The 23257-nt window shown below is 43.0% G+C and overlaps 1 protein-coding gene and 1 pseudogene across 2 annotated transcripts in view; one reads left to right on the top strand and one right to left on the bottom strand.

Moving 5' to 3' along the window:
- Positions 1-23257, top strand: part of LOC134574823 (zinc finger protein 850-like) — an 86331-nt pseudogene that overhangs the window by 24149 nt on the left and 38925 nt on the right.
- LOC134574565 (gastrula zinc finger protein XlCGF26.1-like) overlaps positions 4128-23257 on the bottom strand; it is a 27594-nt gene continuing 8464 nt past the window's right edge. For both annotated transcript variants that reach the window (XM_063433689.1, XM_063433690.1), the window contains exons 2-3: positions 13094-13223; positions 4128-6473 (exon numbers count right to left, since the gene is read on the bottom strand). In XM_063433689.1, the coding sequence (XP_063289759.1) occupies positions 4745-6433 (1689 nt within the window). In that variant the 5' untranslated portion in view covers positions 6434-6473; positions 13094-13223 and the 3' untranslated portion in view covers positions 4128-4744. The remainder of the gene's footprint in view (positions 6474-13093; positions 13224-23257) is intronic.

Here is a 23257-nt window from a genome sequence, read left to right on the forward strand (position 1 = left end):
GCACTAAGACAGATTAGAACAGAGATACTCTGCAGGTGACAGGAAGTGCAATACTCTGCAGGTGACAGGAAGTGAGATACTCTGCAGGTGACAGGAAGTGAGATACTTTGCTTGGAGGGGTAATATATACTTAAATATAGTGCAATTGAAGGGGCATATTATAAACACAGTTTCTAAACTTGTGGAATGCATACCCAAAGGCAGGGGGTAAGCTAAGAGCTGTCCATCTTAGCGTCCCCCATGAGACAGCAGGCTGTGCACTAAGGCAGATTAAGCGCCTGTTTACCCAGATGGCAGGTGCCTACTCTGCTCAATGCAGTGTCCAGGGGAAAATGGAGGCAGAGGTAGCGAGGGAGCTGTATTCTCAATGCTCTTCCAGCATTGCTCCAATGCACACCCTGCGGTAATGCTGGGAGTCAGTATACAATGTCAATCTGGCCACAGCATCACTAAACAGCGTGCAAAGGAACCATGTAGGAAGAGCACGAAGATTACACAAGCCCCACACAGAACCCCAGGGAAATCATCCCCACTGGACCCCAGGGAAAGGATCCGCTCCAGCTCTCCCAAATGTAAAAAAAAATGTTGTGAGTGTGCGTGAGAGAATGTGTATGTGTCTGTCAGTGAGTGTGTCTGCTAGTGTGTGCCAAATTAGTGAGAGTGTCTGTCAGTGAGTGTGCCTGTCATTGTGTGTCGTAATAAATGGTAGTAAAACCAATTTATACCAGCATTGGAATGCTGTGATAGGAGAAGAGCTGCCAGATGTCACACTCAGCCAATCAACTCCACCCACTGTTCATCAGGCTAATGCTTCAACATTAGCCCATGCAGAAGAGAGGGGATTGGCCGAAATTAACTATGGCGTGACTTGACGCGGATGCTACCCCTGGCCGCCGTCCGTCTATACGAACGGTGGCCATCCAGGGAAGCATTCATTAATTACTTCCCTTGCGTTTTCACACTTATATTGCGAATTGCCAATGTTCTAATTGATTGGTGTGAACACTCCAAGGGGCACTGGGGAGGTCCCTGTTTGGGAACTGAACGAGGTGTGAAGCAATCCGCGAATGCTCCTCCTGGGCGGCGTTCTTCTAACAAACGGGCCGCCACCCAGGGTCGGCACACGCCAAGGCTTCCCTTGCGGTTTGTGGTTTTCACATCTCATTAACTAGGTGCGAACATTCTAACGACGTGTGAACGTTCCAGACAAGGATTCTACATGGGGTATCGAGGTGGTCTCAATTCGGGAGGCGAACACAACTCATTCGTATGGGGACTGCTGAACGGGGAGCAGGTAAAACATAGGAATATACACACTATATGGGAAATCACAGGGATTGTCACACAGCAATTTACTAGCAGGTAGTGGTCCCGCCACAGTGGGGATGCTGAACAACAAACTTGGCAGGACCAAACCTAGGAAGTCCTTCTAGGAGTTGTTGAAGTTGACAGTCACTACAGGTGGTCATAGGCAGGAATTTAAAAACTGTCTTTTCTCAGAAAATGCTTAGTTTACAATGCTCAGCCTTCAGGGACAGATTGTATGCCCTAGAATCACTACACTAAGCTGAAGTGGTTCTGATGACTATAGTATCCCTTTAAGTATCTAACTCAGAGCCAAGACATTCATTTCTACATTGCATTAACTATCCTAAACCCATTTGTTTTATTGAATCTAATATGAATTAATGAAAACAGGCCTCTGTAAAAAAAAAAACATCTTTATTAATTATACACATAATTGCTTCTAGCTGCTATGACAAAACACACAAAATTGTATTACTGCTTGATTCCATAAGACTATTACACTGATGCGTAGTAATAATAACCCAATAAATCATATCACAAAATATACCCTAGATAATTAGTTAATATTCAGTAATGTTAATCTAAGTACAATTAACTAATGACTGGAAGAGTAACTTTATACATTTAATAATGAAGTGACTTCATCGCATTATAATGGAGGAAGTGGGATGACTTGATATCCTTTGATGTACATTTTTAGTTCCCATCCATTATTAAGCACCCCTTAGAGATTTAAATGCGTGGTTCAATAAAACTATATATAAAATATAATACAGAACTGAGTCTCAATGACCACAAGTAGGGAGAGGGCCTTATAAAATCCCATGATCCTTTAGTCAGATAACTGTGCATCAGGTAATCTATCTGCTGCTTGACCTGCGTTTATGAGGAGAGGTGAGGTAACGAAATTTTCTTTCTCTACTTAGATACAGTAAGAAACATACTACGTGTACATTCTAAAGCTTTATCTTTAATCAGCCTTAAAGAGACTCTATAAATTCAATGAAGTGACCTGGGTGGTTAACCGTGCATCTGAAAACAGCAGTTTTACATGAATGGCAATGTATTCATAGTTTTGCAGCAACAGCAATGTTTTCACTGCAGGGTTAACACGCCTCTCGGTGGCTGTCTCTTCTGCAGCTTTATCTAAGTTAGATTCAGTTATAGCTCAAATGACTCTCATAAAGAGCATTTGATTGGCACAGCAGGTGTTTTGCTCGGGTGGGGAGGGGGAGAAACATTAGATTTGCTCAGATCCTCAGTCTCAGACAGAACGGCAGCACAGACACAAGCATTCTGCATGATGTAACGTAACTAAAACTTACCTTTTAAGTCCCTGCTAGGGGAGATGTATACCTACATAGGTAAGGAAACACTATAGCTTTAAAATACAGATTTGTATTCCTAAATGCTATAGTGCTCCTTTAAGAAAAACACCCCAACACCAGTCCCTTTTAGGTACGTCTGGTAAGTATACATAGAAATGCTGCCTTTCCTGGCTGTCCCATGGCAACATTACATCTGAGTATTACCTTCACACTAAACCCACCTTACAGGACCCTTTAACAAACCCTTTTAAAGTCTCCACCTCTGTTTCCACACAGACACTTTTATCTTATTTTATCAAACCCTCAAATCAAACCACATTTTGAGGGATCTGTCACATTCTAGTTCTCAACTAGTCCAGTTCATTTACATCCTTCCACCTAGAGTTCCAACCTGCCCTTTACGGATTAATTGGTTAGTAGGATAACGCTATCCATCAATATCCATCAATATAATCTGCCAATTTCATCATTAATGACATTCTGAGAGATGTGTTACTGTCACAATGTTTACTACATGTAACACAGTTTATTTTAGCTCAACTGCTCTAAAAGGATCACTATAGGGTCAGGAACACAAACATGTATTCATGTCCCTATAAGGCCCCTCATGCCTCCATAAATACGGCAAAATCTTACTGTATTCAAGCCTGAAGCTGTAGATCTGCATGCTGTTTGCCTCGGAAAAACAAGCTGTCTGCTGATCCGATCACAATGCTTCCTCATAGGATTGTTTGAGACTGACAAAGAGGCAGATCAGGGGAAGAGCCAGCATGATTCAAACACAGGCCTGACCAATCAGCATCTCCTCATAGAGATGAATTGAATCAATGAATCTCTATGAGGAAAGTTCAGTGTCTGCATGCAGAGGGAGGAGACACTGAATGTTTGGATGCATTTTAGGCAGCCATGACCCAGGAAGGATCTCTAACAGCCATCTGAGGAGTGGCCAGTGAAGTTATCAAAATGCTGTTATGTAAACACTGCATTTTCTCTGAAAAGACAGTGTTTACAGCAAAAGGCCTGAAGGTAACGATTCTACTCCCCAGAACAAATTCAATAAGCTGTAGTTGTTCTGGTGACTATAGTGTCCCTTTAATAATGCTTCAAAGAACATACACATAGCAGAGTTTTCCACAGCCTACAGCATTGTTTCAGCTATCAAGGAAGCATCTAAACATTGGATAGAGTTTGGATTTACTGTCAGACACTGTAATATCCTTTTTATATTTCATATTACAGTTGACTGGTATTCTATACACAGACGTGTGGATAAATAAGCAAGAGCCTATATAGGATGACAATCTCACACTCTTATAAATGTTATACTTCTGGATGAAACTCCCCAATGTCGTTAAGTCTTAGTTTGGATATTGCCCTGATTTAATATATTGCCACTGGTGACCAGGGACGTAGAAAAGGAGAGCCACGACGATTAAGCATTACTCATGCACAATTATAATGTTGACTGTTTTAAAAAATTAACTGTACTTAATACATATTGTATAGTATGTATTATTAGGCTATGGAGAATTACTCAGTTATAATAAATCTATATTTTGAAATATTAAAATAATCAGCATGATGTGCAAGGTGAAATACAGACAATGAAGTCGAGAATCACGCAAGTAAACAATATAGTCAAGTACACATATATTAACAGCGTGTACACACCTTGTGCTTCCAAGGCATGTGATAACTATACATTTCAAATTTCCATACACGTCTTTTCCTGTTGAGATAAACATCAGCATAATGACATTGTGGACCTTCCATTTACAAGCATCAGTATCTGGTTTATTCACTTAAGTTTGAATTGTCATAGATTCAATGTAAATATTAAAACTTTGAGCCAAAACAGTCGGCCTGAATACATAGGTGACTTGGAGAATATTTCCAATCTGGCTACTGTGTTCTAGAACTTCAAATTCTAACTTCGTCTTGAATGTTAAATTAATTTTTTTGAATTAACTTGTGTGCATGAAAAATAAAAAAAAATACTATTACTATGAAAAATAGAACAGTGCCTTCATTCAGAACATGCAATACTTCTTCTCAAGGTGGGGACATTCCACATATCTAAGACCTGAATTTGTTTTAAATTGTTTAATTTATTCATCACTTTCAACTGATTTCTCATCTTTGTGGCTTTTTTTATGTGAATTAAGATTTGACTTTCTGGTAAAACATTTTCCGCATTCAGAACATTCAAATGGTTTCTCTCCTGTGTGAGATCTCTCATGAGAAATAAGACTTGACATTCTGGAAAAACCTCTCCCACAGTCAGAACATTCAAATGGTTTTTCACCCGTATGAGTGCTCTGATGTCTAAGAAGGTGTTGCGTGCTGGTGAAACCTTTACCACATTCACAACATGCAAATGGTTTGACCCCAGTGTGCATTGTTACATGGGAAATCAGATATGACTTTCTAGTAAAACGCTTCCCGCATTCAGAACATGCAAATGGTTTCTCTCCAGTGTGAGTTCTTTTATGCTTAAGGAGAGCTGATTTTGTAATAAAGCATTTCCCACACTCAGGACATGCAAATGGCTTCTCTCCTGTGTGCGTTCTTTCATGGGCTATTTGATAAGATTGTGTTGTAAAGTGTTTCCCACATAGAGAACATGCAAATGGTTTTAATCCTGTATGAATTCTTTCATGAGCCATTCGGCATGACTGGGTAGTAAAACATTTCCCACATTCAGAACATGCAAATGGTTTGTCTCCTGTATGAATCCTTTCATGTTTCATTAGATCTGACTTCGTGGTAAAACATTTTCCACATTCAGAACAGGCAAAAGGTTTGTCTCCGGCATGTCTTCTTTCATGTTCAATAAGAGTTGACTTTGTGGTAAAACATTTTCCACATTTAGAACAGGCAAACAATTTTCCTCCAGTGTGAGTTTTCTCATGTTTAATACGTTCATGCATTGTAGTGAAACTTTTTCCACATTCAGAACATGCAAATAATTTCTCACCTGTGTGAATTCTCTCATGCTTGATACGTTCTGGCTTTGTTGTAAAACGTTTCCCACATTCAGAACATGCAAATGGTTTGTCTCCTACATGCCTTCTCTCATGAAAAATCAAAGTTGATTTTGTTGTAAAACACTTTCCACATTTAGAACATGCAAATGGTTTCTCACCTGTGTGTATTCTTTTATGTTTGATAAGACCGGCCTTTCTGATAAAACATTTCCCACATTCAGAGCATTTAAATAGTTTTTCCCCAGTGTGTACATTTTCATGAGAATTAAGATATGCTTTTGTGGTAAAACGTTTCCCACATACAGAGCATGCAAATGGTTTCACTCCTGTGTGAATTCTTTCATGCACAACAAGCTCTGACTTTGTGATAAAACATTTTCCACATTCAGAACATGAAAATGGTTTCACACCTCTGTGAATTCTTTCATGTTTAATTAAATTTGACATTGAAGGAAAACCTTTCCCACATTCAGAGCATGAAAATGGTTTCTCTCCTGTGTGAGTTCTCACATGTATGATAAGTTTAGACTTTCTGGGAAAACATTTCCCACATTCAGAACATACAAAAGGTTTCTCCTCTGTGTGAACATTTAGGTTTCGGAAATGTTGAGGCTTGTGCTTTCCATTTTCATAATTGTCTAGTTTACAGATAGATTCAGAGCAATGACGTGACATTTTATCAATTTCATGGTTTTGCCCTTGGAGGATTTCTTGGTTATGCTGGTCTGCATCTTCAATAATGGTATCCTCTTGATCTGACAAAATGGGATTTGGAGACAATTCAACTTTTATGATTGATAGTTCATCCATAATTCATACAGAATTGTTCAGAGTCTTCCTTGGAAGATTTCTGTCAATGTGAGAACAGTGGGTTAGAATATATTTCACCACAAAACCCAATAAAATCAAATATAATGGCCTTCAGTTATACTTTTACTTTTAAAAGCATTTAAAGCAAAATATGAATCGAGGTGTAAAAGTTCCTGATCATTGTGAAAACCACTTAGCTTTTATCGTTAGACCTTTATATTTCCCACCCTATATCACTACAATCTCATGTCTCCCCACTGTCAATAGGTATTTTCCCCTTTCCATATAAATAAGACTTGAGAAGATGTAAAACATTCACACAGAGAGACATATTGCTAATAGTGCTAACTGAAAGGTTAAGTTAGGGATCAATATATTTTTACTGATTCCTTAACTTCACTGTGAGTAGAATTTGACCTCAATGTCAACCAGTCAACAATGCATGGTTTGATACATCTGCTGCATATCTACATGTTGTATGAGAGCAATTGTGGTCTCCCTCACTCTATAATTCCGTCAATCTCTAAGCGGCTGTGTCTTTGATTCTCCTGTGTTGGATGAGGTGGATGATAGGCTATAAATCTATTGTAACAATCTGCTTCTTTAATCCATACTGTTCTGGAGAATCCAGCAATCCTGTGAAATTCTAGCAACATGGAAACAAAAACTTGATGAAAAAGGACTGGGCCGTTGGAGTGACTGTCTAGTTGGTGGGAAGGGGCTGCAAAAGCAGGGTGCTTAGGAAATTAGAGGTGGATGTGAATTCTGAAACCGCAATTATCTTGTCTATTTTACACCAGCTTTTTTTAGCACTAGTTCAGCAGCCACGTATATTAGGCATGCAGGCACCAAGCCAAACACAAGTAATGACTGCAAATGTTAAGCCCTGACCCAGAAACAAATAAAATCCTGGTTATAAACAAATTGCTGAAAGGGGTACTATAGTCAGAAAAACAACTTTAGTTCAAAGAAGCAGTTTTGGTGTATAGATCATGCCCCTGGTCAAGTCTCTAGCCCTAGTCACACCTCCCTGCATGTGACTTACACAGCTTACCTTTCTCAACACTTCCCGTAAAGTGACATCTACTGTTTTAACTTCTTTTATTGCATGATCTCTTGAATTTCAAATTGCATATCTCCTGTAGTTATTAGCCTTCTAGACCTTGCAGAAGCCTCCTGTGTGTGATTAAAGTTCAATTTACAGAGCAGGAGATACAAAAAAAAAAAGATCTAAAGCAAGTTAACATCTGATCGAAAATGTAAAAATATATTTTTCATGCAGGCTATGTCAGTTACACTCTGGGGAAGTACTGCAAATATGTGTCACGCAACCCCTGCCATGTGACAGCTGTCATGGGTCATGGAATATTCATACCTATAGATACGCTGGCTGGCATAGCTACCTGATTCTATTGCATACTATCACTGCAATGTGCTTCTACTATCGCATACATTGCTGTAGTAATACAGGTGAGTAAAGAGTGATTCTCAAAGGTACTCAGTGTGGCACACACAACAGTTCTGGTGATCTCATTCTACTGGAGCAACCAGCATTGCTTTGGAATTCTGTTCTCTGTAACATATAGGTATCATGTCATTATTGGCACAACTAGTGTCATAAACGTGCTAATCTTTAGCCCAATGTACATAACTTATTGAGGCATCTCTCCATTAAGCATGACAAAACATAGCTGTATATAAGAGATCCATAGGAAACAGTCAATTATATTTTACTAGTATAATGCATATATCTACTTCTTAATGCCAGGAGGGGTAATATGTAATGGGATTTGCTTAAACCTGGTCCTAAAATGGGTTAAATATATACCTTGCAAACACTGACACAGTCGAAATACATGAAGAATCATAGGGAAAATGCCATGGGATAATGGAAAATAAAACACACCATGAAAGAGCAGATGAAAGGCATGGCTAAAAGGTTAGTCATTTGAGGAGAGCACCTCATAAGGTGAGCAAGAAGGCAAAGGATATTGGGGATTCATTGCCATGTGACATGGAGTGATGTAATAACACAGAGAGGGAGTGAGTTTGTGACATATGGATGGAGAAGAGTTTGGATATGAGGCATGAGAGGAAGGGGATTGTATGGTGCAATTTTTTAAAGAAGTCTCTTGCCTTCCATCACAACTCACTGGAACAGCCATCTTTATACACATTTGGTCAGATTTTCAGTTTTCTGACCCAATGCTCACCATCTTTTGCTTTTCAAAATCGTATTCCCTTTGTATCTGCAGGCTTTGAAAAGCAACAGACAGTTCCATAATAGTGAGCATTGGTTCACAACGACACCTGGACATCTTAATATGATTAAACTTGATGTTTTGCAGTATTGTATAGTTGTGTGTGTTCTACATCTTCAAAGTGGCCTAATCAACCAGTTGTACTGAAGCTTCTCTAGAACTATTTTTTTCTTTATATTTTCTTATATTAAAGGAAAACTATAAGCTTCAAAACAACTTTAGCTTAATGGAGCAGTTTCGGTGTATAGATCAAGTCTCTGCAGTCTCACTGCTCAATTCTCTGCCAATTAGGAGTTAAATCACATTTGTTTCTATTTATTTAGCTTTAGCCACACCTTCCTCTGTAAATAAAACTTTATTCACAAACAGGAAGCTACTGCAGGCTCTAGCAGTCTATTAACAGAGCAAAATATACATTCTAAATAAAACAGACGGTGCATTAAAGGAAGTTTAAACATTAGATCTCTCTTTACAGGAAGTCTTTAGGAAGGCTGTGTAAGCCACATGCAGGGAGGTGTGGCTGGAACTGTATAAACAAAGTGATTTAGCACCTAAATGGCAGAGAATAGATCTGTGAGACTGCAGAGGCATGATCTATACACCAAAACTGCTTCAGTAAGCTAAAGTTGTTTTGGTGCCTATAGTGTCCCTTTAAGATTCAATGAGTGAGTGCATGTTTTTACAGAATCACTGTATGATCAAGGTCACGTTTTACAATTTACAAACATACAGTACAATACTGTTCACATGAATGCTTGTGCATATGTAAATAGTGTCTGATGGAGCATCAAATATTAAAAAAACTATGTAATGGAATAGTCTTTGGGGAGTGTAACTACCATTGAAGTGTTACTCTATTTAAATTGTTATGTGAATGTTTTCGTTAGGGAATTTGCATAAATTGTTTTGGTTGTCATTACAACATGAATGTTGGATTGCTGGAGGCTAATTCTTTTTTTTTTTTTGTAAATCTTTATTTTTCAGTATAAATTCAATATTACAAGTTTGAAACATGCCACAACAGCAAATGTACAAAGCGTTTCAACAATCAATATATTCTGCCATTGGGGCTAGGAGTAGTCATACACATTTTTTCATATAAGGCTAAATAGTTATAACGACATGGTCGCCGATACCAGTATGGACTATGTGTGTCATGTCTAGTGTGAAAGTAGGGTGTTGCACCTAAGACGAGATGGTTCTGGTATGGGGGTTGCGCTATGAATCCACCTGTCCCCTTTAGTCGCGGGAAGGCATAGGTGAGTGTACTAGGGTAGGGACTAGGGGTTCGAGTGTCGTCTATGTGTGGGTGGTCTATAACCCAAGATATTTGTGTCTGAGCCGTGTGGAGATGGGGTTCTCGAATACGGTGGTGGAGGTCTGTGTGAGTGAAAGATTGGACCATTCAGGGCGTAATGTGTTCCAACGGTTGCTATGCCTCTTAACCCGGAGACATTGGGGGGGGGTATACGGCAGTCTGCTGCCGTGTCGCCTTAAGGCACAGGGTCAATTACGACCTAACTTCGTTAGATAAATGGAGCTGACTGTAAACATGTTATACATAACTTGGTATAGTACGTGAGACAGGAGATTAAAGCATAATAAAACTTAACAATAACAAGAGCTGGAGGTCTGGCGTGTGAACAGTCCAGGTTTCAGGGGACTGGTTCTGGGTGCGAGTTGTCTTCCCCGGTAGCGTTGTTGGAGAGTCCCAGTGTGTGCAGCAATGCCCGCCCTTCGTCCTCGTTGGCGATTCTGTAGTGTTGCTCTCCTTTGGTCACCCATAGCGTTCTGGGGGTTGCCCATCTATATATCAAACCCGCTGTGCGCAGGGTGGTGGTTACGGTCTGCAAACTCTTGCGCCATGCTAGTGTGTCCCTGCATAAGTCCTGAAAGAACGTGATTTGGTGAGTTTCAAAGTCATATGGCGTTTTCCCTTTTATGGCAGTTATTAGGGCTATTTTATCTGTGACGGTTTGACAGCGTAGGATTATGTCACGTGAGGCCGACTTGGGTGCCTTTTGGGGTTTAGCAATACGGTATACTCCGTCAAATGTAAAGTGCTTCGCCTGCTTGTTAGGGATGAGCGAGGCCACCAAGCGTCTTACAAAATGGGGTAGGTCGTCCAATGGTATTGATTCTGGGACCCCCCTGATCTTGATATTTTTCGTCCTACCCCTATCATCAAGGATGTTTACCTGCCTGGTGACAGAAGCTTGTGTTGTTTGCAACTGGGCCACCTTGTCTGTCAGTGAGTTCAGGGCTTGGCTCAGGTCTTTCACTTCTTTTTCCGTGGTCTGTGTTCGGCCCGACAATGTCTGTACCTCTGCTGCTAGCCCTTTCAGGTCAGCTTGCCACATAATTTGCAGGTTACTTTGAAGTCCCATTAACATGGTCTGAATGTCCATTTTCGTCGCTGGGGTTATTCCACTATGTGCTTGTGCAGTTGAGGTGCCTGCAGTGGTTTCAGCAGTGCTGTGTATTGAGTCCTCATCGTCAGACCTCTTAGGTGAGGTTGCCTTGGGAGCCTGGGCCTGTGCGGGCGGGTGGTGCTGCAGCATGCCGCTGATGTCCCTGTTATGTGTGGGGGTACTTGCGGTCAGTTTGTTGGACCTCCGTCCCATATCTGCAGTTACTGGGGAGTCTACCTCTGTTAATTGCGGGCTTTGTTCCAGCCACGTTGTCAGCTCCCTGGTGAGGTATTGGTCGCGTGTGCGATAGGCCCCCTGCCCCTTGCTCCGGCGTTTCGTGCCCGACGGTTGAAAAAAAGGCATCTGCGTGTTCAGCAGGGTGCCTAGACGCTGTACCCGTCGTTGGTTTGGGTCGATTGGTTTCGGTGTACCCGTTTTTTGGGTTCTTTAGTGCCGGTCGTGCAGAGCGCTCAGAGATGGCGACTGCCTCGGTGTGCCGTTGGCTCCGCCCCTCGAGGCTAATTCTTATGTTCAATAAAGCATATCTGACTGTGCAGTGGGTATCGAGAAGACCTTACCAAGAAGAATTGTTCCCATTACAATTACAAACAGTTAAAAAGTTAAAGGAACACTATAGTCACCTAAATTACTTTAGCTAAATAAAGCAGTTTTAGTGTACAGATCATTCCCCTGCAATTTCACTGCTCAATTCACTGTCATTTAGGAGTTAAATCACTTTGTTTCTGTTTATGCAGCCCTAGCCACACCTCCCCTGGCTATGATTGACAGAGCCTGCATGGAAAAAAAACTGGTTTCACTTTCAAACAGATGTAATTTACCTTAAATAATTGTATCTCAATCTCTAAATTGAACTTTAATCACATACAGGAGGCTCTTGCAGGGTCTAGCAAGCTATTAACATAGCAGGGGATAAGAAAATCTTAATTAAACAGAACTTGCAATAAAGAAAGCCTAAATAGGGCTCTCTTTACAGGAAGTGTTTATGGAAGGATGTGCAAGTCACATGCAGGGAGGTGTGACTAGGGTTCATAAACAAAGGGATTTAACTCCTAAATGGCAGAGGATTGAGCAGTGAGGCTGCAGGGGCATGTTCTATACACCAAAACTGCTTCATTACGTTGTTCAGGTGATTATAGTGTCCCTTTAATCTCTTCAGATCTATCCAGGCAGCTAAGGATGGCAGTAGCTTAGTCTTGGCATTGGCTGTGTATTCCAAAGAATCATGAACACACAAACATTATTATAGTGGAAAGTCATTCCAGATTGTTGTGAATATTAGGGGTCAATTCTTCCATTCTTTACCACCCACTACATATTTTATTGCAATTTTTGCTGTTTTAAGCTCATGGGTGACATTTCTGTATACACTTGCACAGGACACAGTGCATTATGGAGTAATTCAGCCCCATTTTCATCTCATTTAGGACTTTTATAACTATATTTTATTGTTTTCAGCAATATATTTTTACAGAGCACAAAGCACATTCAGCGTGTTATTCAATGCCTAGTATTTGTATATTGTATTAGTATAAGTATATTGACTGCTATATCTTTTGCTGTGGATTGTTCCTAAGTTTTCTTGTGGATGGGGTATCATTGGCATTTAAGCTACTACAAACTCCACCAACAGATGTATACTCATCATTAGATCATGTTTAGACAGTGTTCTATGATGCACTCACATTATATAACTGTGAAATTTACTGTTGTGGAGCTCTATGTTGCTATCACATACAAACTATGGACTGTATTCCTGAGGAGCGAGGAGATCATCTATGCTATCTATGTTTTAATGATCTGGAACTCAGCTTTATTGCCATACCCGCTGTCTATTTTACTGCTGTAGAGCTCTTTAATAAACTCTGAGACACCCCACATTAAAATAGGATTTGGGCTGAGACACATGGGAAAAGCAGGGTGATCAGATTTAGTATCCATTCCTGTGGTGTGCTTATTGAGAGACTCACCTGATCTGCTGGGTTCCACACAAACAGCTGCTGTGTTCTCCTCTGATCCCCTGAGACAGGGGCTAACTTCTGCTCAAAAATAACTCACATTTGAGTGGACTCAGCAGTCAAACCCTCGGCTGCTAGCTAGCTGTGGAGCACAATGAACATACAGTTATGATTTATGGTGGATCCAAAAGTTTCCTAGGATTATGTGCTGCTGCCTATTCATGTTTTGAGGCGGACATACCGGAAACATTTTTGCTTCTTCCCTTGCCATCTACAATTCATCCAATTCTCCCTTCCCTGCAGCTCTGTTGAGAGCCCAATTTGTATATTTGTGCTTGTGTGCTTGGAGTCTCAGGAGTACATGACACAAACGTTACAAAAACTTTGAAACCCCCTGTAAATATAATGACAGCAGGTTTTGTTTGGCTGCTATTTTAAATGATCCTACGTGATATGTATATCTACATGTGGGGGCTAAACTATTTATCTCATAAACACCATGCACTTGGTCAGTGCTGTATTTAACGCGAGGCGGACAAGGCATTTGCTTTGGCAATTTCAGGGTGGGGAGGGGGGCTGGAAAACACTGCCCCCTAAATGCCACGGCAGATGTGTTGTCAACCTCTTCTCCGTCGGTCCCCCTCCCCAAGGCTGGCATCTGCTCATTTTGAAGGCAAGCGGTGAGGGAGTGCTGTCCCTTAAGCTCTTCCTGCTCTGCTCTCTCGCATGCCCCGCAAGGATGCCAAACCCAGAATATGACATCACTCTGGCCCCTGCATCACTAAGCAAAGTGCAAGGGAGCAGAGCAGGAAGATCAGAGCTCCATCGCCACCTGCATTTGCTGCCTGCCTGGCAGTGAAAGGACCCCCATTGGATCCCAGGGAAATAGAGAATCCACTCGAGCAATTCCAAAAGGTAGGGAGGTTGGATGGACTGTAATAATACAAAAAAAAATTGTGAGTGTATCAGTGTGTGTGTCTGTCAAAGAGTGTATGTGTTTGTCAGTGAGAGTGTATGTGTGTCTGTCAGTAATTTTATGTGTGTCTCTGATTGGGTGTGTGTCTGACACTAAGTGAGTGTGCGTCTGTCACTGATCGTGTATGTGTTTCTATCAATGATTGTATATGCGTGTCAGTCTGTCAGTTAGTGTGTGTGAAAACAGAAAGATAAATGTAGGTGACTGGGTCCAAGTTTTGTCATGCCTAGAGCAGCACAAAACCAAAATACACCACTAAGCTTGGGCATGAATAGTATAAGCAGCTCAGTGTAGTGCTAAAGTTTGTTCCCCATAATGAACTTTTACCTGAACTCTCGAAGACTTGCATGCACGCTGGCTGAAGAGACTACTCGGCGAGATATTATAAGGAAAGTAAAGGTTGGGTTTCAATGCTGTAGCACAAAGAAGTAGAAACTTCTGGGTTAAAGAAGTGTTCGCTTTAGGGACTGCATTTACAGTAGGTGATCACCAACACTTTGGGTTACAATAATGTCTAGGGTTAATTTCAGTATTACATCTAGGTAGAACAATAATTGGGGTTAGGCTACATTAGTCCCTAAGCCAGATATTAAGCCTCACCTTTACTATAAAATTCCTGACTTCCTGTGCTGCAGAGCAGCTCCTGACTCTCATTGAAATCTTAAAGGAACACTCCAATGTAAATAATATATATATATATATAAATATCTTTAAAGATTTACTAGATATACCCACAATGCAATTATGCAGGCATGTACTACTGCAGCGGTTCCCAAAGTGTGGGTCGCGACCCACTGGTGGGTCGCAGGGCGATCCCCAGTGGGTCGCGCTGACCCACACATCCAGGGCCGCCGGGCAGTCAGGCAGACTGACACCAGGAGGGAGCCCGGCGGTTTGCCCTGTATGCCGCCGGGCTCCCTCCAATCATTCTGCCCAGCAGCTCCGGTCTGCAGCTCCGCCGGTTGCAGAGCTGCAGACCGTGTGATAGAAGTCTCGCGAGCTCCCAGAGCGTTACTATGGCAACACTCAGGGAGCTTGCGAGACTTTTATTACACGGTCTGCAGCTCTGCACCCGGCGGAGCTCAGACCGTGTGGTGGAATCTCGGTAAAAATAAATTTAGTAGGCCGAGATTACCACGTGGCATGTGTACGTGCATATGCTGACGTATCGATCAGTTGGTTGCACGAGGCAAGATACGATCAGTAGTGTACGGAGCATGTGCAAGAATACAGGATATAGTATTCCCCTCCTCCATTGTGCTGGACAAGCCATGCGGTCAAGCAGGAAGTTAATTCTTATTTGTGTTGATTGGTTAAGAGAATGTGCGGGTGGAGCTTAATATGGGAGGAGTTATGTGCCTATATAGGGAGCCTGCACTATTGTCCGGGGCTCAGAACTTGCTGTATTTTGGTGACGTTAGTCCCTCTGAGTCCCGATCGGTGATCCAATAAAGAATCTCTTCCTTCCTGAAGAAACCTGTGTCCATCTCTCTGTGCTTCGCTTCCGTCAGTTTCTCCGGTATCATTTGGTGCATTGGCCGGGAAACTCATCGTTCAACGGTAGCTGAGAGGCAGAGGCGTGAGACGGTCTTTGCCCACGTTCTCTACGGCTGCACCCCTGAACTTCTGCGTGGACCTCCCTTGCCCACGTTCTCTACGGCTGCACCCCTGAACTTCTGCGTGGACCTCCCTTCGTCTCGGCGCCACTGGTCTGTTGTCCAGGAGATCATCGGCCTCTACGTAAGAAGTGCTGGGGTGTCCCCGTCGATGAGTGTGAACTCAGGTTCAGGAACGAGGAGGTAAGACAACTGCTGTTTTAGACGGCAGACCCACTAGGGGTATACCGATTGTGCGGTAGGCCCATAAGGGGTTATTTGTGTATGGAATCTGCCCCCTCTGTCGGAGGGAAGGAGCGAAGGCGCACCGCTCGATCGAACGCTCTTTAGTCAGACCGTTTGATTTTGTTAGTCAGGCGGGGTTCTGGTGTAAATAGCCCTAGCCGGACACCGGTGTCTTGTCTAGACTAGCGTTCTAGGGTGTATATTTTGTTCGCTAGGTCGGAGGGACCGGGAGACTAAGCGGCGTCTGTGTAAATTCGGTTCGCTAGCTCTCAACCTATCTTGGCTAAGTGGGAAGGCGTGTAAATTTGGAACCCACTAGATTTTTGATAGTTATCGACTAAGAGGCGTCTGTGTAAATTCGGTCCTCTAGCTCGCTATATGTGGTGCTTGGGCAGTGTGGCTAACCAAAACGGGTGTACATAGTTTTAGGTAGTCCATTCAAGGTACTGGCCAATAGTTTAGTTGGGAATTGTAAATGTGTTAACGATTGTTTAGTAAAGTGTATATCTTGTTAGATAGCGCGAGCTCAGCTGTCTAGCGAGAGTGTTAATAGTGCGTTGCTGTATTATAGTGCACGGTACCATAACCCTGTATATTTACTGACACTGTATATAAGTACTAATCATTGTCGTCTAATGCATGTTTAACACCATAACCACTAATAATTGTATTGTGACCTTAAATTGTGCTTTGACCTATGCTAACCGTACTGTAACCGCTATTTGTAAAAGACGATGTTACTGGGGTGTGTTATAGACGGGTAATTCATATATAGAGAATTATAGCGTGGGTGACTGTATAGTTTCGCCAAAGGGCATAATATTGATTATATAGTGACTGGTGTAACAGCTGTGTGTGTACGGGAATTCCCTGAGTGTTTATTGTGTTATTGTGTACGTTTCACTTGGTAACCGTACCACGTGGTGCTGTTGCCACAGGAAACGGGTGTGAATGTTGAATAGTACGCGTGTATAGTATTCGTTGTCAACGACGTTCCATTGATAAGTATGGGCACGTCGCAGTCAACGATTCCGGATCCCTTAGGTTGTATGGTGAAGAATTTTAAAAAGGGATTTAAAACCTGTGATTTTGGGGTTAAAATGCCTCCTGTACGTTTGGTCACTTTGTGTACTAGGGAGTGGCCTACTTTGGTTGCGGCATGGCCGCCACGTGGTAGTTTGGATCCAACTCTGGTACAGCGCTTACACGTGGCTGTATCAGGTAGGCCTGAACTTTACGGGCAGTTTCCTTATATTGATTGTTGGAGACAGGCCATAAATGACTCGCCAAAATGGATTCAGACATGCCACGAGGAGCAATGTCGCCTCATGGTGGCTAGGACTTGTTTGTCCACTAGGACTGGTGTTAGGCCCATTTTGGACACGCCCCCTGAGTCCGAGATCCCTTTGCCGCCCCCTTACTTTCCTTTAAGAGGAAGTGACTCAAATGCAGGAAGTCCTGCAACCCTCCCCTCATTGCCCTCATCCACTTCCGCTTCCTCTACCAGTACAGAATCCACCCCCTCTCGTACTAAATCTCCCCTTCCGGAATCAGAGCCAACCCCCATTAGATCTGAATATCCTGATTTGGCACCACTTCAGACTTCCGGTCAAGCTTCTTCTAGCTCGACTCGAAGTGTTTTATTCACTACCTTTTCCCAAAACCAAGCTCCCACATCCTTATGCCCTATTTCTCCCCGACTGGAACCCATGACTGACGCCCCTCCACGTAGCCCCATACAAACCCGACAACTGACCGGTACCCAACAATTAAAACATTACCAGATGCCTCTTCGTCTGAATCCCGGGTCAGCCTATATCGATGCCGCAGGTCAAATGGCACATGCTGACCCAGTCTTCGTATATGTCCCATTCACGACAACCGATCTCTTAAACTGGAAGACCCACAATTCCTCGTATACTGAGAAACCACAAGCTATGACTGATCTGTTCACCTCAATAGTTCAGACACATAACCCGACATGGGCTGATTGCCAGCAGTTATTAATGACTTTGTTTAACAATGAGGAAAGGACAAGAATTAATCAAGCGGCCATTAAAGCGCTAGAGGATAGAGCCCGTGCTTTGAATCAAGCCAATCCAGCAGCATGGGCCGCAACACATTATCCTAACACCAATCCCGACTGGAATGTAAATGGTGCTGATATGGTTCAACTCAGAGCCTATAGAGACGCTATAATTGCTGGCATGAAAGCCGGAGGAAAGAAAGCCATTAATATGTCGAAGACAGTTGAGGTGATTCAGAAAAGTGATGAAGCGCCCAGTGTCTTTTATGACCGATTATTGGAGGCATACCGCTTGTATACCCCCTTTAATCCGGAGGACGCAGATAATTCCCGAATGGTGAACTCCGCCTTTGTCAGCCAAGCTTACGGAGATATTAAGCGCAAGCTACAAAAGTTAGAAGGGTTTGCAGGTATGTCTATCACCCAACTAATGGAGGTAGCGAATAAAGTGTATATGAATAGGGAAACAGAAAGTAAGAAAGAGGAAGAGCGCAAGATGCGTAGAAAGGCAGATATGCTAGCGGTAGCGATCGCAGGCGTAGATAGACGGGGCCCAGACAGAGGCGATAGTAAGTGGAATGAGGAACCTTTAAGTAGAAATCAGTGCGCATACTGTAGGGAAGAAGGGCATTGGAGAAATGAGTGTCCGCGAAGAGAACAGTATGAGAGAGACAGACCTAGGACAGGTTATGGAAACTTTAGAGGCAGAGCGAGAGGTAGAGGAGGTCCCGGAGGGAGTAATGGTAATAGAGGGAGCAATGGGAACAGAGGAAGTGTTAGGGAAGATAGGTATTTCCCAGCAGCGCAAAGGTCCCGCGATAGAGAAGGTAGGGACTTTGTAGGATTGGCTGACACGGTCATGGAGGACTATTGATACCGACCGGGCTCCATCCCCCTTGGTCGAGCGGAGCCTATGGTCGATGTATCAATAGGGGGAAAAAGGAGTGCGTTCATGATCGACACTGGTGCTGAACATTCGGTGGTGACTGACCTAGTTGCTCCTCCATCTGGAAGGACTATTACTGTGATAGGAGCAACTGGAAGAAGTGCTGAAAAACCGGTTCTTAAAAGTCGACTCTGTACATTGGGAGGCCACGTAGTAAAACATCAATTCCTTTATATGCCTGAATGTCTAGTCCAATTGCTGGGACGTGATATGCTATCTAAATTACAAGCGCAGATTACGTTCCTACCAAATGGAACAACATCCTTAAAGTTTAATGGACCTTCAGGTATTATGACATTATCTGTACCAAAGGAAGAAGAGTGGCGACTTTATACAGCGTTGACTAGCCAAAACCCTAGGAGTGATGAATCCTTATTCAACATACCAGGAGTTTGGGCAGAGAACAACCCACCAGGACTGGCCCGCAATATTCCACCTATTAAAATCGAACTAAAACTTGGGGTTTATCCAGTGAGCCTAAGACAATACCACATCCCGCAGAAGGCTAAGAAGAACATCCAATCTTATCTGGATAAGTTCATACGCGATAAAAGTAGCCGAAGTGACTCCGTGGATACATCACTCCAGGGTTAAGCCAGCAGCAGTCGATTCTTGGCAAGTTACAGCAGATCCAGAGAATCCCTGCAAGATCCGGTTAAAACGCACGACTCAGTCGGAGTAACGAGGAACTTTGTGGATTACAAATTTTATTGTTACAGAGATTTGGTGAAGTGAGTGTTTAGACGGCCATAATAAAGCCTGTCCGCTCACCGACGTATAGTGTATAAGCCAGGAAAGTCTCGAAGGGACTCCTGTGAAGACGAGCAGAACTCCATTCCCTGCAGCCCTTACATCCTGGAAGCTGAGGTGCCTTCGCACGGACGAAGACTGAGGATGACGGCGAAAGATGTGTTCTTGATAATGTTTATTTATGTGTATTTTTATATTCAGGAAGGTGGAGGTACCGACACTCCTAGCTGTGAGGTATGCATTAAGACTACAAGAACAGGTAACCATATTTCCCAAGCCCTAATTTGGCATTCACAATACGAGTGTAAAGGAGATGTATCAAGATGTAGATACCTAAATATAGAATATAGTGTGTGCCATTTAGGAGTAGGAGAACCTAAGTGCTTCAGTCCGGAGTATCAACCTCGTACAATTTGGTTGACTCTCAGGAATGGAGATCCTCAGGGGACCCTAATTAATAAGACGGTGTTAGAATCCGTACATTCTTCGGGTGTTCTGCTATTTGATGCATGTAAGGCGATATCAAGTGGTAGAAAGCCGTGGAATGTATGTGGGGATCTTAGATGGGAGAGGACGTATGGGTCTAACGATAAATATATTTGCCCCAGTAGTAAAAATAAATATGTGGGGGGGGGCGGGGCCGGGCCGCCGACCTGGACGGTCGCAAGTCAGAGCGGCTCCGGCAAAACATAACGGAAAACACGCTAAAACCTTGTATATTTTCCACCTAAAGCGAACCGACAGCACCGACGCCCAGTGCCGCGGTACAGATGGACCTGGGGAGAGGCTGGCTCGCTGAGCTACAGTCCCCCAGGGGAGAGAAACGCGGTGCCATAACCCGGGCCTTCTCCGGCGGTGAGCGAGGCAGACGGCCGCTGCCTCGCTATCCTGCACCACAGAGCCCGGCCAAAAGCACTGATCGGCTCAGACCTGGCTCCGTTCCCCCCCCTATGGACCGGGGGGGTGATCCCGGTCCTCACCCGGTGACCATAAGCGAGATCCCGCATCTGAGGCCGGGGAACCGGATCGCTGCCTCCAAGATGGCGGGCGCCATGTGCGCCGACTGCAAGAAGACTAACAGTTCTTTGGCGATGGGGTCAACTGGAATTACCACTCTGAAATGTTACGCGCAAGACTGGACATGTACGTTGTCACTGGCCCCAAATTTGGGAAAAGCATGAAGAGACGAAGGAGGCAGAGGTCTGACAGAGGTATACATTATAACAGTGACACCAGATAGGCGACATGATATAGCTTATAAAAGGGGAGAATCTTCACCACCCAACCTCAGCACTTACCAATCGGGATCCCTCAAGCAACATCCTGAGAGGAGTGAGACTACATTACATGACCCATCTTGAATCCCTCATCCAGAGATCGGCAGGAACGACGCAAACGACACTGCAGCCTTTACCGAGCCTCCTGCCCTGCATCATAGGGCAGTAACACAGAAGCGGGACTATACTACTACCAAGGAGGGCATCAGCTGACTCCTGCAGACCTACTATCGCTCACATCCAAGCCTATAAAAAGGAGTAATGCTGTAGTTCATTTTATGTTATATTTGTTGTTAAGCCATAAGCTCCAATTAGCCTCCTGTTGCTGTGGGCACTTCGGGTCCCCTGGATGGGTGATACTTACTTTAGCATGTCTATAAACATGTGCAAAATGCCAGCTTAACTTCAGTTGCAATGAATGGGCGCTCAGAGCGTTAGCCTAATATTGTAATATCAATGTACTAGCCTGTCTTCATAGCAAACGTTGTATATCAGCATTATCTAGACCGTTAATAACCTATGCACTGACCTAGCCTAAAGATAATCTAAAGCTACTGTTACAAGCGATTACCTATATCTGCCTTTAACATTTAAAAAAAAGTGCCTGTTAAGCCTGTGCCACGCATGTTAAGCGTGGGAAATGCTTGAGGACTACTTTTGGGGCACCTCTTGCCTACTGCTGTTGTACAAATGCACTGCAAAAATAAAGAATTAAAAAAAAAAAAAAAAAATATGTGAGTCCTAGATGCCCAAATAGAGATTATAACTTTTGCCCATATTGGTCTTGTGTGGGGTGGGCAACTTGGGAACAGACAGTAGACAAGGACATGATAGTGACTAAGTTGCCTACCAGCCCATATTGTAAGTCTATGGAATGCAACCCAGTCCATATACTTATAAATAACCCCGACAAGTTCTTAGATACATATGGTAATTTATTTGGGTTTCAAATATATGGGACGGGTTTAGATCCTGGGACAGTATTGTTTATAGGGATAGAGACTGATACGGTATCCTCCCAAACTCATCAAGTATACCATTCCTTTTATAAAGAGATGAGTATAGATAATAAGATCCCCCATAATGCTAAAAACCTGTTCATTGATTTAGCCGAAAGTATTGCCGGTAGTCTTAATGTTACCAACTGCTATGTGTGTGGAGGTACTAACATGGGAGACCAATGGCCTTGGGAAGCAAAGGAGGTAATGTCCGGTTCTGAGGCAGTTGACCAATTAATATCTACACAAGCCGATTATCATATGAGTGTTAGAGGTAAATCTGAGTGGAGATTAAAGACCTCCATCATAGGTTATGTTTGCATAGCAAGGAAAGGAATGATGTATAATACTTCTGTAGGAGAATTAACTTGTCTAGGGCAAAAAGCTTATGATGATGATACAAAGAATACAACTTGGTGGTCGGCTTCAAATGTCTCAGAACCATCTAACCCGTTTGCTAGATATGCCAATTTAAAGGATGTGTGGTTTGACCTATCCATCACATCTACCTGGAAAGCCCCAGCAAATTTGTACTGGATCTGTGGTAAGAAAGCCTATTCGGAGCTGCCACAGGACTGGGAAGGGGCATGTGTGTTGGGTATGCTCAAACCATCCTTCTTCTTGTTACCTATTGAAACAGGTGAGACTTTAGGTGTTAAAGTGTATGATGTGAATCATAGGAAGAAAAGGGGACCCATAGAGATAGGCGCCTGGGAAGATAATGAATGGCCTCCCCAGCGTATTATAGATTATTATGGGCCAGCCACGTGGGCAGAAGATGGTACCTTTGGTTATAGGACCCCTATTTATATGCTCAACCGTATTATACGATTACAGGCGGTGGTTGAGATTATTACTAACGAGACATCACAAGCGCTCAATCTTCTAGCGAAGCATAATACCAGGATGAGGACAGCAGTCTACCAAAATAGATTAGCCTTGGATTACCTTTTGGCAGTAGAGGGAGGTGTATGTGGGAAGTTTAACCTGAGCAATTGCTGTCTTCAAATAGATGACGAAGGGCAAGCAATAGCTGAGCTTACTAGCCATATGGTTAAACTAGCGCATGTGCCTACTCAGGTATGGAAAGGGTACAATCCAAGTAGTTGGTTTGGTAGCTGGTATGAGTGGTTTGGAGGGCTTAAGGCAGTGGTAGGTGGAGTCCTACTAATTTTAATGTTGTGTCTACTCCTGCCGTGTCTTATATTAGTAGTTAGGTCTGTGCAAAGCCTGATAGAAAATATAGCAGAGAGGAAGGCTGCTGCACAGATAATGGCAATTTATAAATATGAGGCTCTAGATCAGGGAGAACCAATGCAGGAAGATGAGTGTTGAAGATTCACATCATAAGATAAGTCTGGT

This window comes from Pelobates fuscus, chromosome 10 (assembly GCF_036172605.1).
Source record: "Pelobates fuscus isolate aPelFus1 chromosome 10, aPelFus1.pri, whole genome shotgun sequence".
In the NCBI taxonomy this organism is placed as follows: Eukaryota; Metazoa; Chordata; class Amphibia; order Anura; family Pelobatidae; genus Pelobates; species Pelobates fuscus.